Here is a 15,679-nt window from a genome sequence, read left to right on the forward strand (position 1 = left end):
CCTTTAGCTTAAAGAGTGAGGCGTTGAGGAGGGGACAGCCCCTTTCATATACGAACTAATATCTGTTCGTTTTGAATTTTAATGTCGCTCCTTACTTTCAGTTTAAAAAACTTGTTTTTTTTTTATTTAATCTTACTAAGTGCTGTTTAATCCTTGCAAAATTTTGTGACACATACCGTAGTAACAATGAAGAAAATCACAAAGAATAATCAAACACGGGTGCGTGTTTATTTGTTGTTTTTTTTCCCCAGGGGTGATCATATTTATCCAGTGGTCCTAAAATATCGTGAGAGGGCTCATTGGGACGGAAATTAAAAGTTCTAGTGCCCTTTTTAAATGACCAAAAAATTGGAGGGCAACTAGGCCCCCTCCCCCGCTAATTTTTTTCTCAAAGTCACCCAATCAAAATTTTGAGATATCCATTTTGTCCAGCATAGTCGAAAATCTAATAAATATGTCTTTTAGGATGACTTAATCCTCCACAGTTCCCAGGGGAAGGGCTGCAAGTTATGAACTTTGCCCATTGCTTACATATTGTATTGGCTATTGGGAAGTATACAGACATTTTCAGGAAGGATTTTTTTCTGGTGGGGGGGGGCTGGAGGAGGGGGTTACTCGGGAGAAGCCTTCCGTGGAGGATGTTTCTTTGGGGTAAGGGACATTTCTATGAAGGGGGTGCCAGATTTCCAAGCATTATTTAAAAAACGATCAGAAATTAAATTTAAAAAAAACAGTTTTTTCAACTGAAAGTAAGAAGCAACATTAGAACTTATAATGAACATAAATTATTACGTATATGAGGGGGTTCTCCCCCAAGTCAATACCTCGCTCTTTACGCAACAGTTTTTTTAGTGCTTTCAAAAGAGCTATCTATTCTAATCAAACGGCCTTTGTGATTCAGGGGTTTGTGAATTAAATTTTTTTTAACTTTTAACGTAAAGAGCGTGGTATTGACTAAGGGGAGAACCCCATCATATACGTAATAATATATACGTAATTAAAAAAAACAATAAAAAAAACAAGCGATACGGCTCAATAGTAATCAAAACTTTTAAAAACGGAACTTTGATGTCGATAAATGTATTAAAAGATTGGGCTTATAATGCTGATTCTAAATATATGAATTTTATTAAGTTTAGTATTACTCATCAAAGGCTACGAGCCTGAGAAAATTTACCTGATTTTTTAAAGAGGGGGGAAACATCCCCTAAAAGTGAAAAAATTTTAATGAAAATCACACCGTCAGATTCAGCGTATCAGAAAACCCTATAACATAGGTTTCAAGCTCATATCTGCAAAAATTTGCAACTGTGTATTTTTTGCCAGAAGAAAAATATACAAATATAGAAGTTCGTTACGTAAGTTAATTTGTACATTACGTCAGAACCAAATTTAGAGACAGCCATTTAGCAAAAGAAAAGTACATTTTTTATGCAAATTTTGTTTACTTATTCAATGCCGGCGAGCCAAAATAAAAGCTGCATTAACTAAAAACCGATCAGAAATTAAATAAAAAAAACAAGTTTTTTAAACTGAAAGTAAGGAGCGACATTAAAACTTAAAACGAACAGAAATTATTCCGTATATGAAAGGGGTTGTCCCCTCCTCAACGCCTCGCTCTTTACGCTAAAGTTTTTATTGTTTAAAAAAAAGAGTTGTGAGAAAGTCAAACTTTAGCGTGAAGAGCGAGGCGTTGAGGAGGGCACAGCCCCTTTCATACAATGAATAATGATGATACGGAATAATAATGATACGGCTTATGATCAAACAGTTCGTGGTAACGAACTGTAAGTAAGGAGCGACCCGGCTCAATGGTAACTGAAACTCTAAAAAACGGAATTTTGGTACCAATAGATACATCAAAAGAATCAGATTTTAATTCTAATTTCAAATATATAAGTTTCATCAAGTTTAATATTACCCATCAAAAGTTACGCGCCTGAGAAAATTTGGCTGATTTTCGAAAAAAGGGGTAAGACCCCATAAAAGATATAGAACCTTAAAGAAATTCACACCATCATATTCAGCGTATCATAGAACCCTACTGTAGAGGTTTCAAGCTCCTATGTACAAAAATGTGGAATTTTGCATTTTTTGCCAGAAGAAAGATCACGGGTGCGTGGTTATTTGTTTTTTATTTTCCCCCAGGGGTAATCGTATTGACTCAGTGGTCCTAGAATATCGTAAGAGGGCTCATTCGAACGTAAATTAAAAGTTCTAGCGCGCTTTTTAAGTGATCAAAAAACATGGAGGGCAACTAGGCCCCCTCCCACGCTCATTTTTTTCTCAAAGTCATCCGATCAAAATTTTGAGGTAGCCATTTTGTTCAGCATATTCGAAAATCTAACAAATATGTCTTTTACGATGACTTAATCCCCCACAGTTCCCAGGGGATGTGCTGGAAGTTATGAACTTTGCCAATTGCTTAGCCTACATATTGTATTGGTTATTGGGAAGTATACAGGCATTTTCAGGATGGATTTTTCTCTGGTGGGGGGGGCTGGAGGAGGGGAATACTCGGGAGAATCTATGCGTGGAGGATGTTTCTTTGGGGTAAGGGACATTTCTATGAAGGGGGCGCCAGATTTCCAAGCATTATTTAAAACACGATCAGAAATTAAATTAAAAAAAAACAGTTTTTTCAACTGAAAGTAAAAAGCAACATTAAAACTTAAAATGAACATAAATTATTACGTATATGAGGAGCTTCTCCCCCAAGTCAATACCTCGCTCTTTACGCTACAGTTTTTTTTAGTGCTTTCAAAAGAGCTATCTATTCTAATTAAACGGCCTGTGTGATTCAGGGGTTTATGAATTAAAAATTTTTTATATTTTAACTTAAAGAGCGTGGTATTGAATAAGGGGAGAACCCCCTCATATACGTAATAACATATACGCAATAAAAAAAAAACAATAAAAGAAAACAAGCGATACGGCTCAATAGTAATCGAAACTTTTAAAAACGGAACATTGATGTCAATAAATGTATTAAAAGAATGGGCTTATAATGCTGATTCTAAATATATGAATTTTATTAAGTTTAGTATTACTCATCAAAGGCTACGAGCCTGAGAAAATTTACCTGATTTTTTAAAGAGGGGGAAACATCCCTTAAAAGTGAAAACATGTTAATGAAAATCACACCGTCAGATTCAGCGTATCAGAAAACCCTATAACATAGGTTTCAAGCTCATATCTGCAAAAATCTGCAACTGTGTATTTTTTGCCAGAAGAAAAATATACGAATATAGAAGTTCGTTACGTAAGTTAATTTGTAAATTACATCAGAACCAAATTTAGAGACAGCCATTTAGCAAAAGAAAAGTAAATTTTTTATGCGAATTTTGTTTACTTATTCAATGCTGGCGAGCCAAAATAAAAGCTGCATTAACTAAAAAACAATCAGAAATTAAATAAAAAAAACAAGTTTTTTAAACTGAAAGTAAGGAGCGACATTAAAACTTAAAACGAACAGAAATTATTCCGTATATGAAAGGGACTGTGCCCTCCTCAACGCCTCGCTCTTTACGCTAAACTTTTTATTGTTTAAAAAAAGAGTTGTGAGAAAGTCAAACTTTAGCGTGAAGAGCGAGGCGTTGAGGAGGGCACAGCCCCTTTCATATACGGAATAATTTCTGTTCGTTTTAAGTTTTAATGTCGCTCCTTACTTTCAGTTTAAAAAACTTGTTTTTTTATTTAATAACTGACAAAGTACCAAGTGCTTTGTAGTTAAATCGAGATTTACGCTCCAGCCTCTAACAGCCTCAAGTTCACTGGAGAGATCCGCCTACTTACTTTATTATTTCTTTATTATTTACTTTATTTCTTATATTTCTTATTATTATTATATACTTTATTTCTTCTATTTCATTTCGTTGTCCATTAATCAAACTTTGAGAATTCTACCATTTATGTTTTTGTCTTTGAATCTTAGTCTTTGTGTTTTGTTTTAGTCTTTGTTCAAAAAGCTAGTTTTCGGAGGGAGTGGGAACGCCGGCTCCACTATAGTTAACAGACAAAATGAAAAATGTTTGTTTCAATACTTTTTGAGCTTTCCATACTTAAGTTTAATATGAGCCACAATATTCTTTTATTTATTTGTCCTTTCGTTTTTTAGAGCAAAAATATAAATAAATGAGTTGTGTAAACAGGGATATGAAACCTTATTAAATTCATACTTCCTTTTTTAATCACTAGCTGGTTTCTTCAATTCTTTTCTATCGACGATTTTTCCTATGCATAGGGCTTGCACCCTTCCTAGTTCCATCCAATATGTAATTAGTAATCAAGTGATCAATATGAAATTTTGTTTTATATATGACCCTGATTATAATTGTAGGTTTTTGAATTTTGCTAGAACTGCAGTAAAAAAATGAAAAAAAGATTTCTAAACATAGAATTTTGCATAGCCTTCATAATTTAATTAAGGAACTTAAACGAAAACCTCAAGTTTTTCCAAGAATGATGTTTTTATAAAAATATAATTTGGAACTTTTAGAGTGCCGACATAGGTTTCCATACTAAAATAGTTTTACTACTAAACACTAGAATAATTTTTGAGTTCCAAAAGGCTTGTTCTAATTTTTGTAAAACCTCTGTAATGTGTGTCTTCTATCATTTTGCTCAGAAACACATGGTCATAGTTGTCTTTTTTTTAAAAGGAACTGATTTTTGGAGTCCTCGGGACGGTGGTGCTCTTGACTCATTGGTAATCAAGCATAATCTTTTGTAAGTCAGTTCCTTAATTATTTGAGTTCAGATAATTACTTATTTCAAGAACTTTCTATAATTAACATTTCTTTTTACAGACATTTTCCCGTTCCCAAGTCGGAAGAGGTGGCTCATTCAGAATGCCAAAGAAACCAGAGATATCTACCCCGAGTCGCAATCGGACTTTGAGTGGCCAAACTTGGAGTGGCAGAAGAAGTGGTGAAAGATCACGGATTACAGAAGACACTTTCTCTTACTCTACCAACACTTCACCAAAACATAGGGCACCACGTGCCACATCTGCTTCACCACATCCTCAGCGGCGCACTACTAAATCAGTGCCAACCACGCCGACAGGAGGAAATTTCAAATCACCCATCCTACGGGATTTAAATAACATTGATTTAGAAGATGATCAAATAATTCTAAAGAAAATGGAAGAAATAATAAATGCATATAAATTAATAACCGAGCGAAATAGTACTCCGAGTGAAAAATTAGCCAGAACATGTGACGGTAGACCGCCGGTACCACGATCGCGTGCTGATTCTGTTAGTAAATCCCGCGCACGTTCTTCGTCTGTGAGTCAGTCAGAGACCCTGCCGAGATGTAGTTCATCGCGTGGTAACTCGCCCAAACTTGCTCAACCTTCATGCAAAGAAAACCAAAATAGCCCAAGGCCAAGACGACATTCTATCCAAGACGAGGCAACGCCTCTATTTCGGCGAGAAAGTGGGCTTACCCCTTCAAAAATTCCAGTTCCAGTGTTCAGACTAGAATAGCCTAAAAAACAAAACTGTTCAACGCCATTTAAACTAGCTGTGCTTTGAACCCGTCTGGTTGACAAATTCAAACGAAAAACGGGAAAATTGAAAAGACGGCGAAAGCAATTATAAATTTACAAATTCCTTCAAACACATTTGCTGTTTAAAATTTTAATAATTTACAAATAATTTCGTTATTATCCTTGTTATCTTGTGATCGATTTTTACTCAAAAATGAGAAATGAGCCAATTCTAATTTTTAAATTTGAATTTTTAAAGTCTTTGAAGTTAGATGGCAAGTAATTGTTTCAACAGCGATTTAATACGAAGTGTCTTTGGTTTAAAGTGAAAACGTATTAGCTTTCATAGCTTAGTGAAAAGATAACTATGGTAATTTAGATTTTTAAATGTGAATATTATAACTTCTGTGTTTGAAGTTTATTTTACTGGGAAGCTCACACTATATTTCAGAAGTTTGGGGTACTTAGAAAGTTATCTAGGTGCATTGGTGTTGTTTTTTGTTGTTGTTTTTTTTTGCGTTAGCATGTTGTTTTGGTGTATATTTTATTTTCCCATCTGTAATCCACAACCTACAGCTATCGTCACTGCTATGCCGCGTTTTTTTTTCTAACTCGATGTTTAGTAAAAAAAAATTTCCCTATCCATATTCAATTTTATTGCCAGTCTGACAAGCTGAGACATAAAGTTTAATTTAGTTGTAAAATATAAATTGACTGTCCCGAGTCTCGGAGACAAGGGTATTCATATGCAATTGGTAGATAGGGCATAATCAATATTGTCAGTAACATGGTAATTGATTACTACCATCTGGATATTATCGAGGAAAAAAGAAATATGTTTTTTTTTCATTCCCTCTACCCCCGAATTACTCTGAGTTGTAAAGTCTCACAGTCTCCATCATCAATCATCAATCAATCTCTAAACAAAATTTCCGTATAGTGATGGTGCATATATATCAAAATACTATTGAAAAGCCCTTCAGCTACATCATATAACACGTTTTTTGCCTACTAGAAACTACTAGCTCCGTTTGTTCCCTGGTGGTATTTTAACCCAAAGACGTGGCCGGTGAACGAAACACCAGTGTTTATCTGTTTTATCAACACCGGTGTTACGAAACACCAGTGTTATCAGTGTTGTAGTCAGTGTTTATGTAGAATTGCTATTCTGGCATGGTTTTAAACTCAATAAGTTTAAAGTAGTGCATGTATGTGCATATTTGGAAGGTTTAAAATGTAAATAGAGCAATAGTTTGAATCTGCCGGGCAAATTATCGCTAAGCCTGTTCCCACTATTATTCTAACTTTCTGACCTAAACCTGAATTTCAAAAAATAAAATTCTTGTATTTCAAAGAATCTGCCTGATTGAACCAATCGATCTTTGTACCCCAAAAGAACTTACCTAATAATCAAAGAATATGTATGATAAGAAACAATATTCAAAAATGAATTATTACGATGCTTTTTGTAGTTTATTGAGTAGATTCTTTGTAGGGTCCTTTATTGGGTACTTTATAGGGTCCTTATTGACTAGATGTGTTCATAAAGGAATACTTTACCTCTTAGAAGTTAGGAGAGACCATAATTAGTTGGTGAAAATAAACGGGTTAATACCCTTAACTCAGATACTACCCCATATAATTTTGAATTTATACTCCCTGCAACACATACAGGTAAAAGTTACAATTGAGCCTTTTTCTGAAAAATAATTTATTACGTTCCCGAATCCCTCTCATGAGTCTTTCATCGACTGGTCGAATTTGCAAGGGTAGTATTTACTTTAAAGGAAGTAGAAATGAGTGGCTATGACCTACGACCTACGACCTACGTACCCTACGACCGTAGGTACCCTACGACCAAAAACCATCTGGCATGGTTTTACTATATATATTCTATGCCAAATTAAGTTTAGAAACGAAGGTACTGTCCCACGATTTTGCTCGATTCTCTTCGCTCTCATTCCCCCAAAAGAAAATATTCAGTTACGACTTTTAGTTCTTGTGTAATATTGATGATATACCAAAATAAAACACCACATTCACACGCTCAACTGCGTAAATGCAGAAGGAGCTGAGGTATTCCCTATATTCAATACCTGTCTGATGCCTCCTCCCCCCCCCCCGAATAAGTTTAGACATCATAACCTAAAAACAAAATTAAATTTAGGTCTTTTGACCCCCCTCCCTCCTTATAATTTGAAGGGCAACCTTTTTTTTGGGAGTGATTTAGAAATATCACTGTGCATAAGTTAAGCCTTAGCCTAAAGAGCAGGGACAGTGGCCCATTCTATAAAATAAGTAGAAATTAAATAGAAACAAGATTTGTTTTCAAATAAAAGCACATTGTACTGTTAAAATATAAAACAAATTTAAATCATCCTATATAAGAGGGAATGCCTCTATTTCAGCTGCATGTTGTGATTTGTGCATTTTTTCATAGACAAATTCTCGACAAAGAAAAATATTGTCCTTGAAACTATCTTTGGACTATAATTTCCCATCTACTCCTGGGTAAGTATAAAAATATCATGTAACCCCAGGGGTTTGGAGTAGAGCGATCTTGAAAACAAAATATGTTGATAATCAGGTATTGTATGAATTAAGTAACTCAAATCAAAAAATGTTGTGAGTCGAATTGATTGTAGATGTAACTTTAACGTGCAACTGTAACTTTAAGGTGTGTTGCGCCATTTGAGCTATGGACTTTTGTAAAATAAATTCCAAAAATTCTGAATTTTCAAAAATCTGATGAAGTAATTACACCAAAGCTGGTTTCCCTTAATTAAGCCTATTTTTGACTAGATATGTCAGTTGAACATAAAAAACAACTTTTTATTTTTTTGTTCCTAGTCCCAATTTTAGAGCCTGTGGATTTAAACTTTAAAATGATAATGGTTTTTATCATTGGGTATTGAAATAATACCTGAAAGCCTGATTAAACCACATTTTTTAAAATATAAAACCTCATTTTTACATTTTTTCCTTATCTTTTTTTTTATTCCTAAAATAAGACCATGAAAAACCTGTTTTATATAAAAAACCACCGTTCCTGCAGAATAAAAACCGAATATCGGCGTAGAAGGTCTAGTACATAAAATTATTAGCCTCCCCTTTTTTATTTTTAATTTCCCCTTAGTCTATTGTTGCATATGAGCTAAGTTAAAAATTATTTTCCAGTAAAAAAAAAAGATAAAATATGAATTTCTATGATGCTTGAAAAGAACCATTTCAATGGATGATTTAAAAGATGTTTCTTCTAAAAATGTACACGAAAATTCTTAGAATTATATTTTGGCCTACAGCAGCAAATCGCCCATTTAATCAACGAATTCAATGAAGTAGCAAAATTTAACTTGTGCATGTTTAAGGTGTCCATTTTCAGCATATAGCTAGGAGTATAGTAATGTTGGTGCTGGTGGGTTATTATATACCTCTGCTTATTATACAAGCTTAATTTCACTTACACGTATGTGCCTAAACGTAGATTTTGTTGAATAATGCTTGTTCTCTTGTCTAGAAGTAGTAACCTAGGATATCTATACCATTCCTTTGTTTTAATTAGATTTATATATTTTTGTAGAAATTAACATTTACATGTATTTTTGTATTGATTATTAGGTTTTACTTTCAACTATGTCTAATCAAATTAAAATGCTTCTACATGGTGAATTGTATCTTAGTCAAAATCTGTAAGGGCTAAGATGATTAATAGAGACTAAGCCCTTTTTTCTTTATTAGTCTCTTCACTAATAAATAGAAGATATTTAGAAGGAAAATTGAGAGACATTAAGATGAATTCAAAATAAATTCGGCTAAACGTTGTCAATTTTTTGCTGTGCATGTCGCCTTCCCCCTTCGCTATGAGAAAGTTTTAGATTCAACCTGCACTGAACCTATAAAATTGTAAATAAACAGTCTAATGTATAAAACTAAACGGTGAAGGTTTTTTTGGGGATTTGTGTTTTGGTGGTGGTTGTGGTGTGTTTTTTTACTGATAACTCACCCAAAAATAAGCCCTGTCAATAACACAGTTCTGATGCTATTTCAAATGACGCCCCCCCAGTAAACGTAATCGGAAATTACCTCTTACTCTTTTATATATTTTTCTATGTTTTGAGGTATTGCAAGGTGTTTTTTTTTATCCCAAATGGTGCTAATTGTTATATTTCATAGGTGCAAGTGAGCTGTTGTTTTGTAAAAGTTGTATTTTGCGATGCAGTAAATAATGCAATAAAGATTATATAGAAATTGTTTCTAACTTCTTCTTTTAGAAAACATAAAGTTATAGCTGAAAGCGAAGTCTCTTTGATTAATTACGCTTTTGGACACTATTAACCTAATAGTTTATACAGAATCCATTTTTTTATATGTAGTAACTTTGTATGTTAATGATCCTGATTGATGGCTATAGCATTATCGTTTGAAAGAGTTTCGTTGGCAGCTCTAAGTTACTGGTCTACCAAGTGATTTTAAGACATAGGTTGAACCAAGTTAATCAAGACCTAACTTCTGTGAGAAATGTCAAATACTGTGTCAAAATGCAGTTCTGAAACTATTTTGTTTGAACTCGCTCTTGACCTCGAATAGACTTTTAAAAAGTTCAAATTTAGAAAGTCTGGTTGCAAGTCAATGGGCTTTAGCTACCGATTCTCCACAACTCGATGTTTTGGGAATTAATAAAACGGTTTGAATGCAGTCAAATCTATTCAATACTTTGCTCACTGATCTATGCCAGTAGCCTTTTGAGCATTACCATAAAGTTGATAGCGTATAATTGTTATTAAGGATAAAACAGTACAATCCTTCAAGATTCAAGAAAAAGATACCATTCGTCTCGAGTTCTGAATGTTATCATCCAGCGCAGAGATAAGTCTATGGGAATAAATATAGATTACATGAGGTGCAATATTTTGAGGTGCAGCAATTGTTTGAGCAGTTGTTGAGGTGCAAGTGCTTGTACCTGAAATGTCCTGACAAATGACAGTGGCTCCATCATAGGGCGACACAATCTGAGCATAAAAGTATCTAATCAGAACTACAAGCTGTTCCTTTTTGTATTTCTCTGGTTATACCAACCCTAAGAGTACCCTTTTCCATACCGTTTTTAACGATACGGTGTCTTACCTCACTTTCAACAATTGAAATGAAGGCATTTGGGTGTTCTGGACCTGAGTATTGCCGGCACCTTCTTCCTAGCTAAGCAATAGAATCCTTTCTAACTGAGACACGACATAAGATTTCCCATCCCTGATTCTTTGCTGGTATCAATTTCATTATGTTCATTTTCGAAAACATTTTTCTAAAAGGATATTTTGAAAACATTTGGAGAACAATTGAGAACATTTTTGTACGCACAACATTAACACAACATTGTCACGGTTAGTATTAAATCAATATAAATATTGATATATATTTAGAGCCCCTCCTAAAATCGAGCGGATTATACCCCTATCCACCCCCTAAATAACGCCACTGGGAGGACTAGCAACAAGAGAGGTAGTAGCTCAGAGCACAGAGTGGCCAAGGGAAAAGCAAATCTTAACACATTGTGCGAGATATGTCTTAGAATTGTAGAATCGAGATAGGTCTTCTAAGATCTATAAAGAATAGACAATTCTACAATAAAGGATATTTTCGATGGTCAGTTCCTCTTGAATTCACTCTAAGATTTCCGACATAATATGTTACCACGGGCTGGTGATAGGTAATTTTATGTCTAAACGTGTCTTGCACGGTTCAAACAGAGACGAGTGCTTACCTTATATACAAGTGCAGAAAATTCAATCCTGGCCTGTAATTGACCAAGAGATTATTGGTAGAATACCCTTGCTGTTCTGGGCATAATTTGGAAACTTGTGTCTTCATACAACAGGGTTCTTTTGTTGGCATATTTCCAGCAAATTATAGCTGTCTCATTGTCAATATACACTTTGGGGAAGTAGTCAGTCTCAGCGCTTGCCCCCTGACTCACCATTTCAGAACCTCTGATATGGCTGAATAACATGACAGAAGAAGAATCTTCAGTTTTCATTTTAAGTTTGAAAAAAGAAGTTCTGTGATTTGGATGGTTTCGTTTTATCAAACAGTTCGTGGTAACGAACTGTAAGGAACGATGCAGCCCAATTGTAACCAAAACACTAAAAAACAGAATTTTGATATCAACAGATATATTAAAAAAAATCGGCTTATTATGTTGATTCTAAATATATGATATTCATCAAGTTTAGTGTTAAATATCAAAGAGCTACAAGCCTGAGAAAAGTTACCTGATTTTCGAAAAAGGGGGAAACATCCCCTAAAAGTCTAGGAATCGTAATGAAACCATCAGATTCAGCGTATCCGAAAACCCTGATATAAAAGTTTCAAGCTTCGATCTGCGAAAATGTGGAATTTTGTAATTTTTGCCAGAAGAAAGATCACGGATACGCGTTTATTTGTTTTTGTTTGTTTTTCCCAGGGATTATTGTATAAAATCATTAGTCCTAGAATATCGACAAAGGGCTCATTCGAACGGAAATTAAAATTTCTAGTGCCCTTTTTAAGTGACTAAAAAGATTGGAGGGCAATTGGCCCTACTCCTACCCACCTTTTTTCCTAAAATTCATCTGATAAAAATTCTAAGACCACTATTTTGTTCAGCATAGTTAAAAGGCCTGGTAACTATGTCTTTGAGGATAACATGACCCCCCACAGCCCTTGGGGAAAGGTTTATAAGTAAGGAAATTTGCCCATCGTTTACGTATAGTATTTCCTATTGAGAAGTATACGGACATTTTCGGGAAGGGGGAAAATTTTCTGCTGGGAGGATTTTCTACAGGTATAATTTTCTGTTGGAAGGAAGCTCTTGGGCGGGGGGTGAACTTTCCAAAAGAAATTTTGCACTGGGGGAATTTGTCAAGATTCCTACACAAAATTCTTTTTATTTGTCTTACTTTCTATTTGCCGACTCAATTTTATATGTGGAGATATTAAGGGGAAATGTCAGGGTGAAATATTTATCGGGTTGGAATTGTCTAGAGTATCCTTCTGTAAAATATTACTTTTCGCATTATGAGGATAGCCTTGGAGGTGAACTTTTCAGAGGAAATTTTACACGAGGGGAAACTTTGCCCAAACTAATATGCAAATTCCGTTTTAATTTTCCATGTACGATGAGTCAAATTCGAACCTGCATTAGTTGAAAAATATTCAGAAATTAAATTTAAAAAAAACAATTTTTGACTGAAAGTAAGCAGCGGCATTAAAATTTAAAACAAACAGAAATCATTCCGTATATGAAAGGGACTGACCTATCCTCAACACCTCGCTCTTTACGCTAAAGTTTGACTCTCTGTCACAACTCTACTTTAGAAAGTAATAAAAACTGTAGCGTAAAGAGCGAGATGTTGAGGAGGGGACAGCCTCTTTCATATACTGAATAATTCCTGTTCGCTAGTTTTAATGTTGCTCCTTACTATCAGCTAAAAAAACTAGTTTTTTTTAATTTAATTCTTTTGTTAATAGTATGGGAATGGTATAGTAGATAAATCAAAAGTATATGTACTTGGTGATAGGGCAGTTGATAAGGCTGTGCATCTAGGTTAAAGGTGCCAAGTTCAATACCGTGGGTCACCAGGAACTGATATTACAACTATTTGTGGATTAATTGTTGTATTCGGATCAATTTTTTCCAAGTAATTGTTTTTCATATAATTTAAAATTTTGGATAATTTTTAAGTGTTGAAGTTGACAAGAAGGTAAATTATTACTTATATGATGTATTATTATCTATATGAAGTTTGTATTACAATTGCCATGTGATGTCATGACATTACACTAAAATGCCCCTACATTTAAAGTAAATTTCAGTTTATAATTGTATTTACATTCGTAACGACGTTCCTAGTCAATACCAATATATTCAAAGCAGAGGGTCGCTCATTACTAGATTAATTTAAAATACTTTTTCCAGAAATAAATTTTTCAAAGGAAAGTAAAGAACTCAATTAAACCAAAAATTAGCAAAAAAAAAATCTACCAAGGGTAAAACTAACATAAATCACTTGGGGCATAGCATCAACATTTTTATTAGGGGACAAGGGGAGGTCCACACACGGAAAGTCACTTGGCATGTGTATTCTTCAGGGGAATGGGGTTTTCGAACATTTTTGAAAATCACAAGCCTAAATGTGTTTCCAAGATGTCTTAAAACTTATTTTGGGTAATTGTTTTATATTAGATCCTAAGCGCGTAAATTATATAAATTATAAAGTAAAGGGGTATATGCCTGCCCTAAGTCTTCAATATCACATTTTTCTTCAAACGTTAGTGAAGAAAAGTTGCTATTTAGCAAAAACACTACTAAGTTAAATCCAAAACATTGCACAATACATAATAAACAGTAAACATACATTAAACAAACATAAAATTAAGTAATGGTGCTTGACTTTAACTAAAATTATCAGCAATGGGTTGTCGCAGACGACAGTAGTATATTGTAAACAAGCTTTCGGGTGGGTGAAGATAAATATAGTATGCACTCGGCTTTTTTCAGCCAGATTCACCACTCATATTGTGTTACCTATTCCGCTCCACATTCCCCAACCCTAACGCCAAGCACAGGATGCTTAATCTCATAGTTGAACCAGGGCCATAGCGCCAGCATTTTTTATTGGGGGCAATAGGGGGTCCATATCCGGGTAGTCAAGGAGCGCGGGCTATATAATAGTTTTTTTTTCTCCAAGTTAGCGGTGGGCAACTGTCCTCCTTGCCCCCCCCCCCCAAAAAAAGGCCCTGAGTTAAACCAAGGGATATTCCGATTGCCCTGTACACCGCGCTATTTAATTGGTTATGATTTCAAAAAGGCTTCTGAGCAAATAAAAAAAATACTCCCTAAAAATTGCCATTGTCAAAACCTTATACAGGGAAATTGTAATCTCTCCTTGAACTACATGAAAAAAATCACTTTTTTTCATGGGCGTTAGTCCTCTTTTTTCTTTCGTCGGTATCAAGGCACTGGAACATCATAGAGAGATGTTTAAGGGCTCATTTGAAAGCTAATGCTATCTTATCGTTCTTATATAAATTATACTCGATTAAGCCATCATAAAGTACAATATAATACCATAAAATTGCAATTTGAGTGATATATCTGGAACTAAAAGGCTGGGCTGAGCTTATAAACTATTTTTTTTTATTTAATTGCTTTTTTATAAATGCAACTTAATAAGGCAAGCATAAAGTGGCATATGGAATTCAAAAAGTGCACTTTGGGCTGTTCGTCCAGTTTTAAAAGGAAAATAACGAATAGGGTCTTTTCCAATAAAAAAAAATAAAAAATCAGCGAACGAATTTTCCCTGGTAAACACATTCCACCCCAGTGGAAAACTCAGCTCTATGGAAAATGCTCCCCTGTAAATTTTACTCGCATTTAAATTAGCGACCGTATAATTAATTTAGAATTATACAAAAAATAAAGTTGAAAGTATGGTCTTATCCGTGGGACATTGTTCAATAAAGAATATCCGGAAAATCTGAACAACTCTTGGTATAATTGCGGCAGGAACCCTACATCTAAAACTTGCCGATCGGAAGGGAAAAATTTATACATAGAGTTTGGCAATTGCCTTCTCCTTTGTATCTTTACTTAAAATAGAAACGAAATATTCAAAAATCACACAGACGTTTTTTCTTGTATAAATCAGTGTATGGGGGTACACATTTTTGCAGGGAGGGGGGGGTATACTGAATATCGTTTTATTCATAAGATTCCCTTCACCAACCAAGGCTCGGTCTACTAGTGCTGCAAGTTAACAGTGATAATCATAGACAGCGCAACAGCGCTGCCAAGGTAAACAGCGATGTTGGTACATTGTATTATTATTATTATTTTCTTTTTTTTCGGTTTTTTGGTGATAAATAGAAGTTCAAATAGATTCAATCAAAATTTGCAAACCCATTCAATAAAAATTTTGAGATAGACATTTTGTTCAGCGATGTTAAAAGATTTTGAAATTATGTCTTTGAGGATGCCACCCCACCCTCAGCCCTCAGGGCAAAGATTATAAGTTATGCCCTGGGGGCATTTAAGGATAATATAGAAAGGGTGACTCAATAAACTTAGGAGGGGGCTCATTGGATTGCTAATCAGAAATTTTAGTGCCCTTTTTGAGATTAAGAGTGATCGGAGGGCGGATACCCCCCCCA

General features: G+C 34.6%; 1 protein-coding gene across 2 annotated transcripts in view; it reads left to right on the plus strand.

The window, feature by feature from the left end:
* The window catches only part of LOC148954553 (uncharacterized), a 186,188-nt gene extending 176,760 nt beyond the window's left edge, over positions 1-9,428 (plus strand). For both annotated transcript variants that reach the window (XM_089086593.1, XM_089086594.1), the window contains one exon: positions 4,809-9,428. In XM_089086593.1, coding sequence (XP_088942719.1) covers positions 4,809-5,492 — 684 coding nt within the window. In that variant the 3' untranslated portion in view covers positions 5,493-9,428. The remainder of the gene's footprint in view (positions 1-4,808) is intronic.
* Positions 9,429-15,679: the final 6,251 nt, after the last annotated feature.

The sequence above is a fragment of the Artemia sp. Qi Xiang Cuo genome, chromosome 3, assembly GCF_049724085.1.
Source record: "Artemia sp. Qi Xiang Cuo chromosome 3, ASM4972408v1, whole genome shotgun sequence".
In the NCBI taxonomy this organism is placed as follows: domain Eukaryota; kingdom Metazoa; phylum Arthropoda; class Branchiopoda; order Anostraca; family Artemiidae; genus Artemia; species Artemia sp. Qi Xiang Cuo.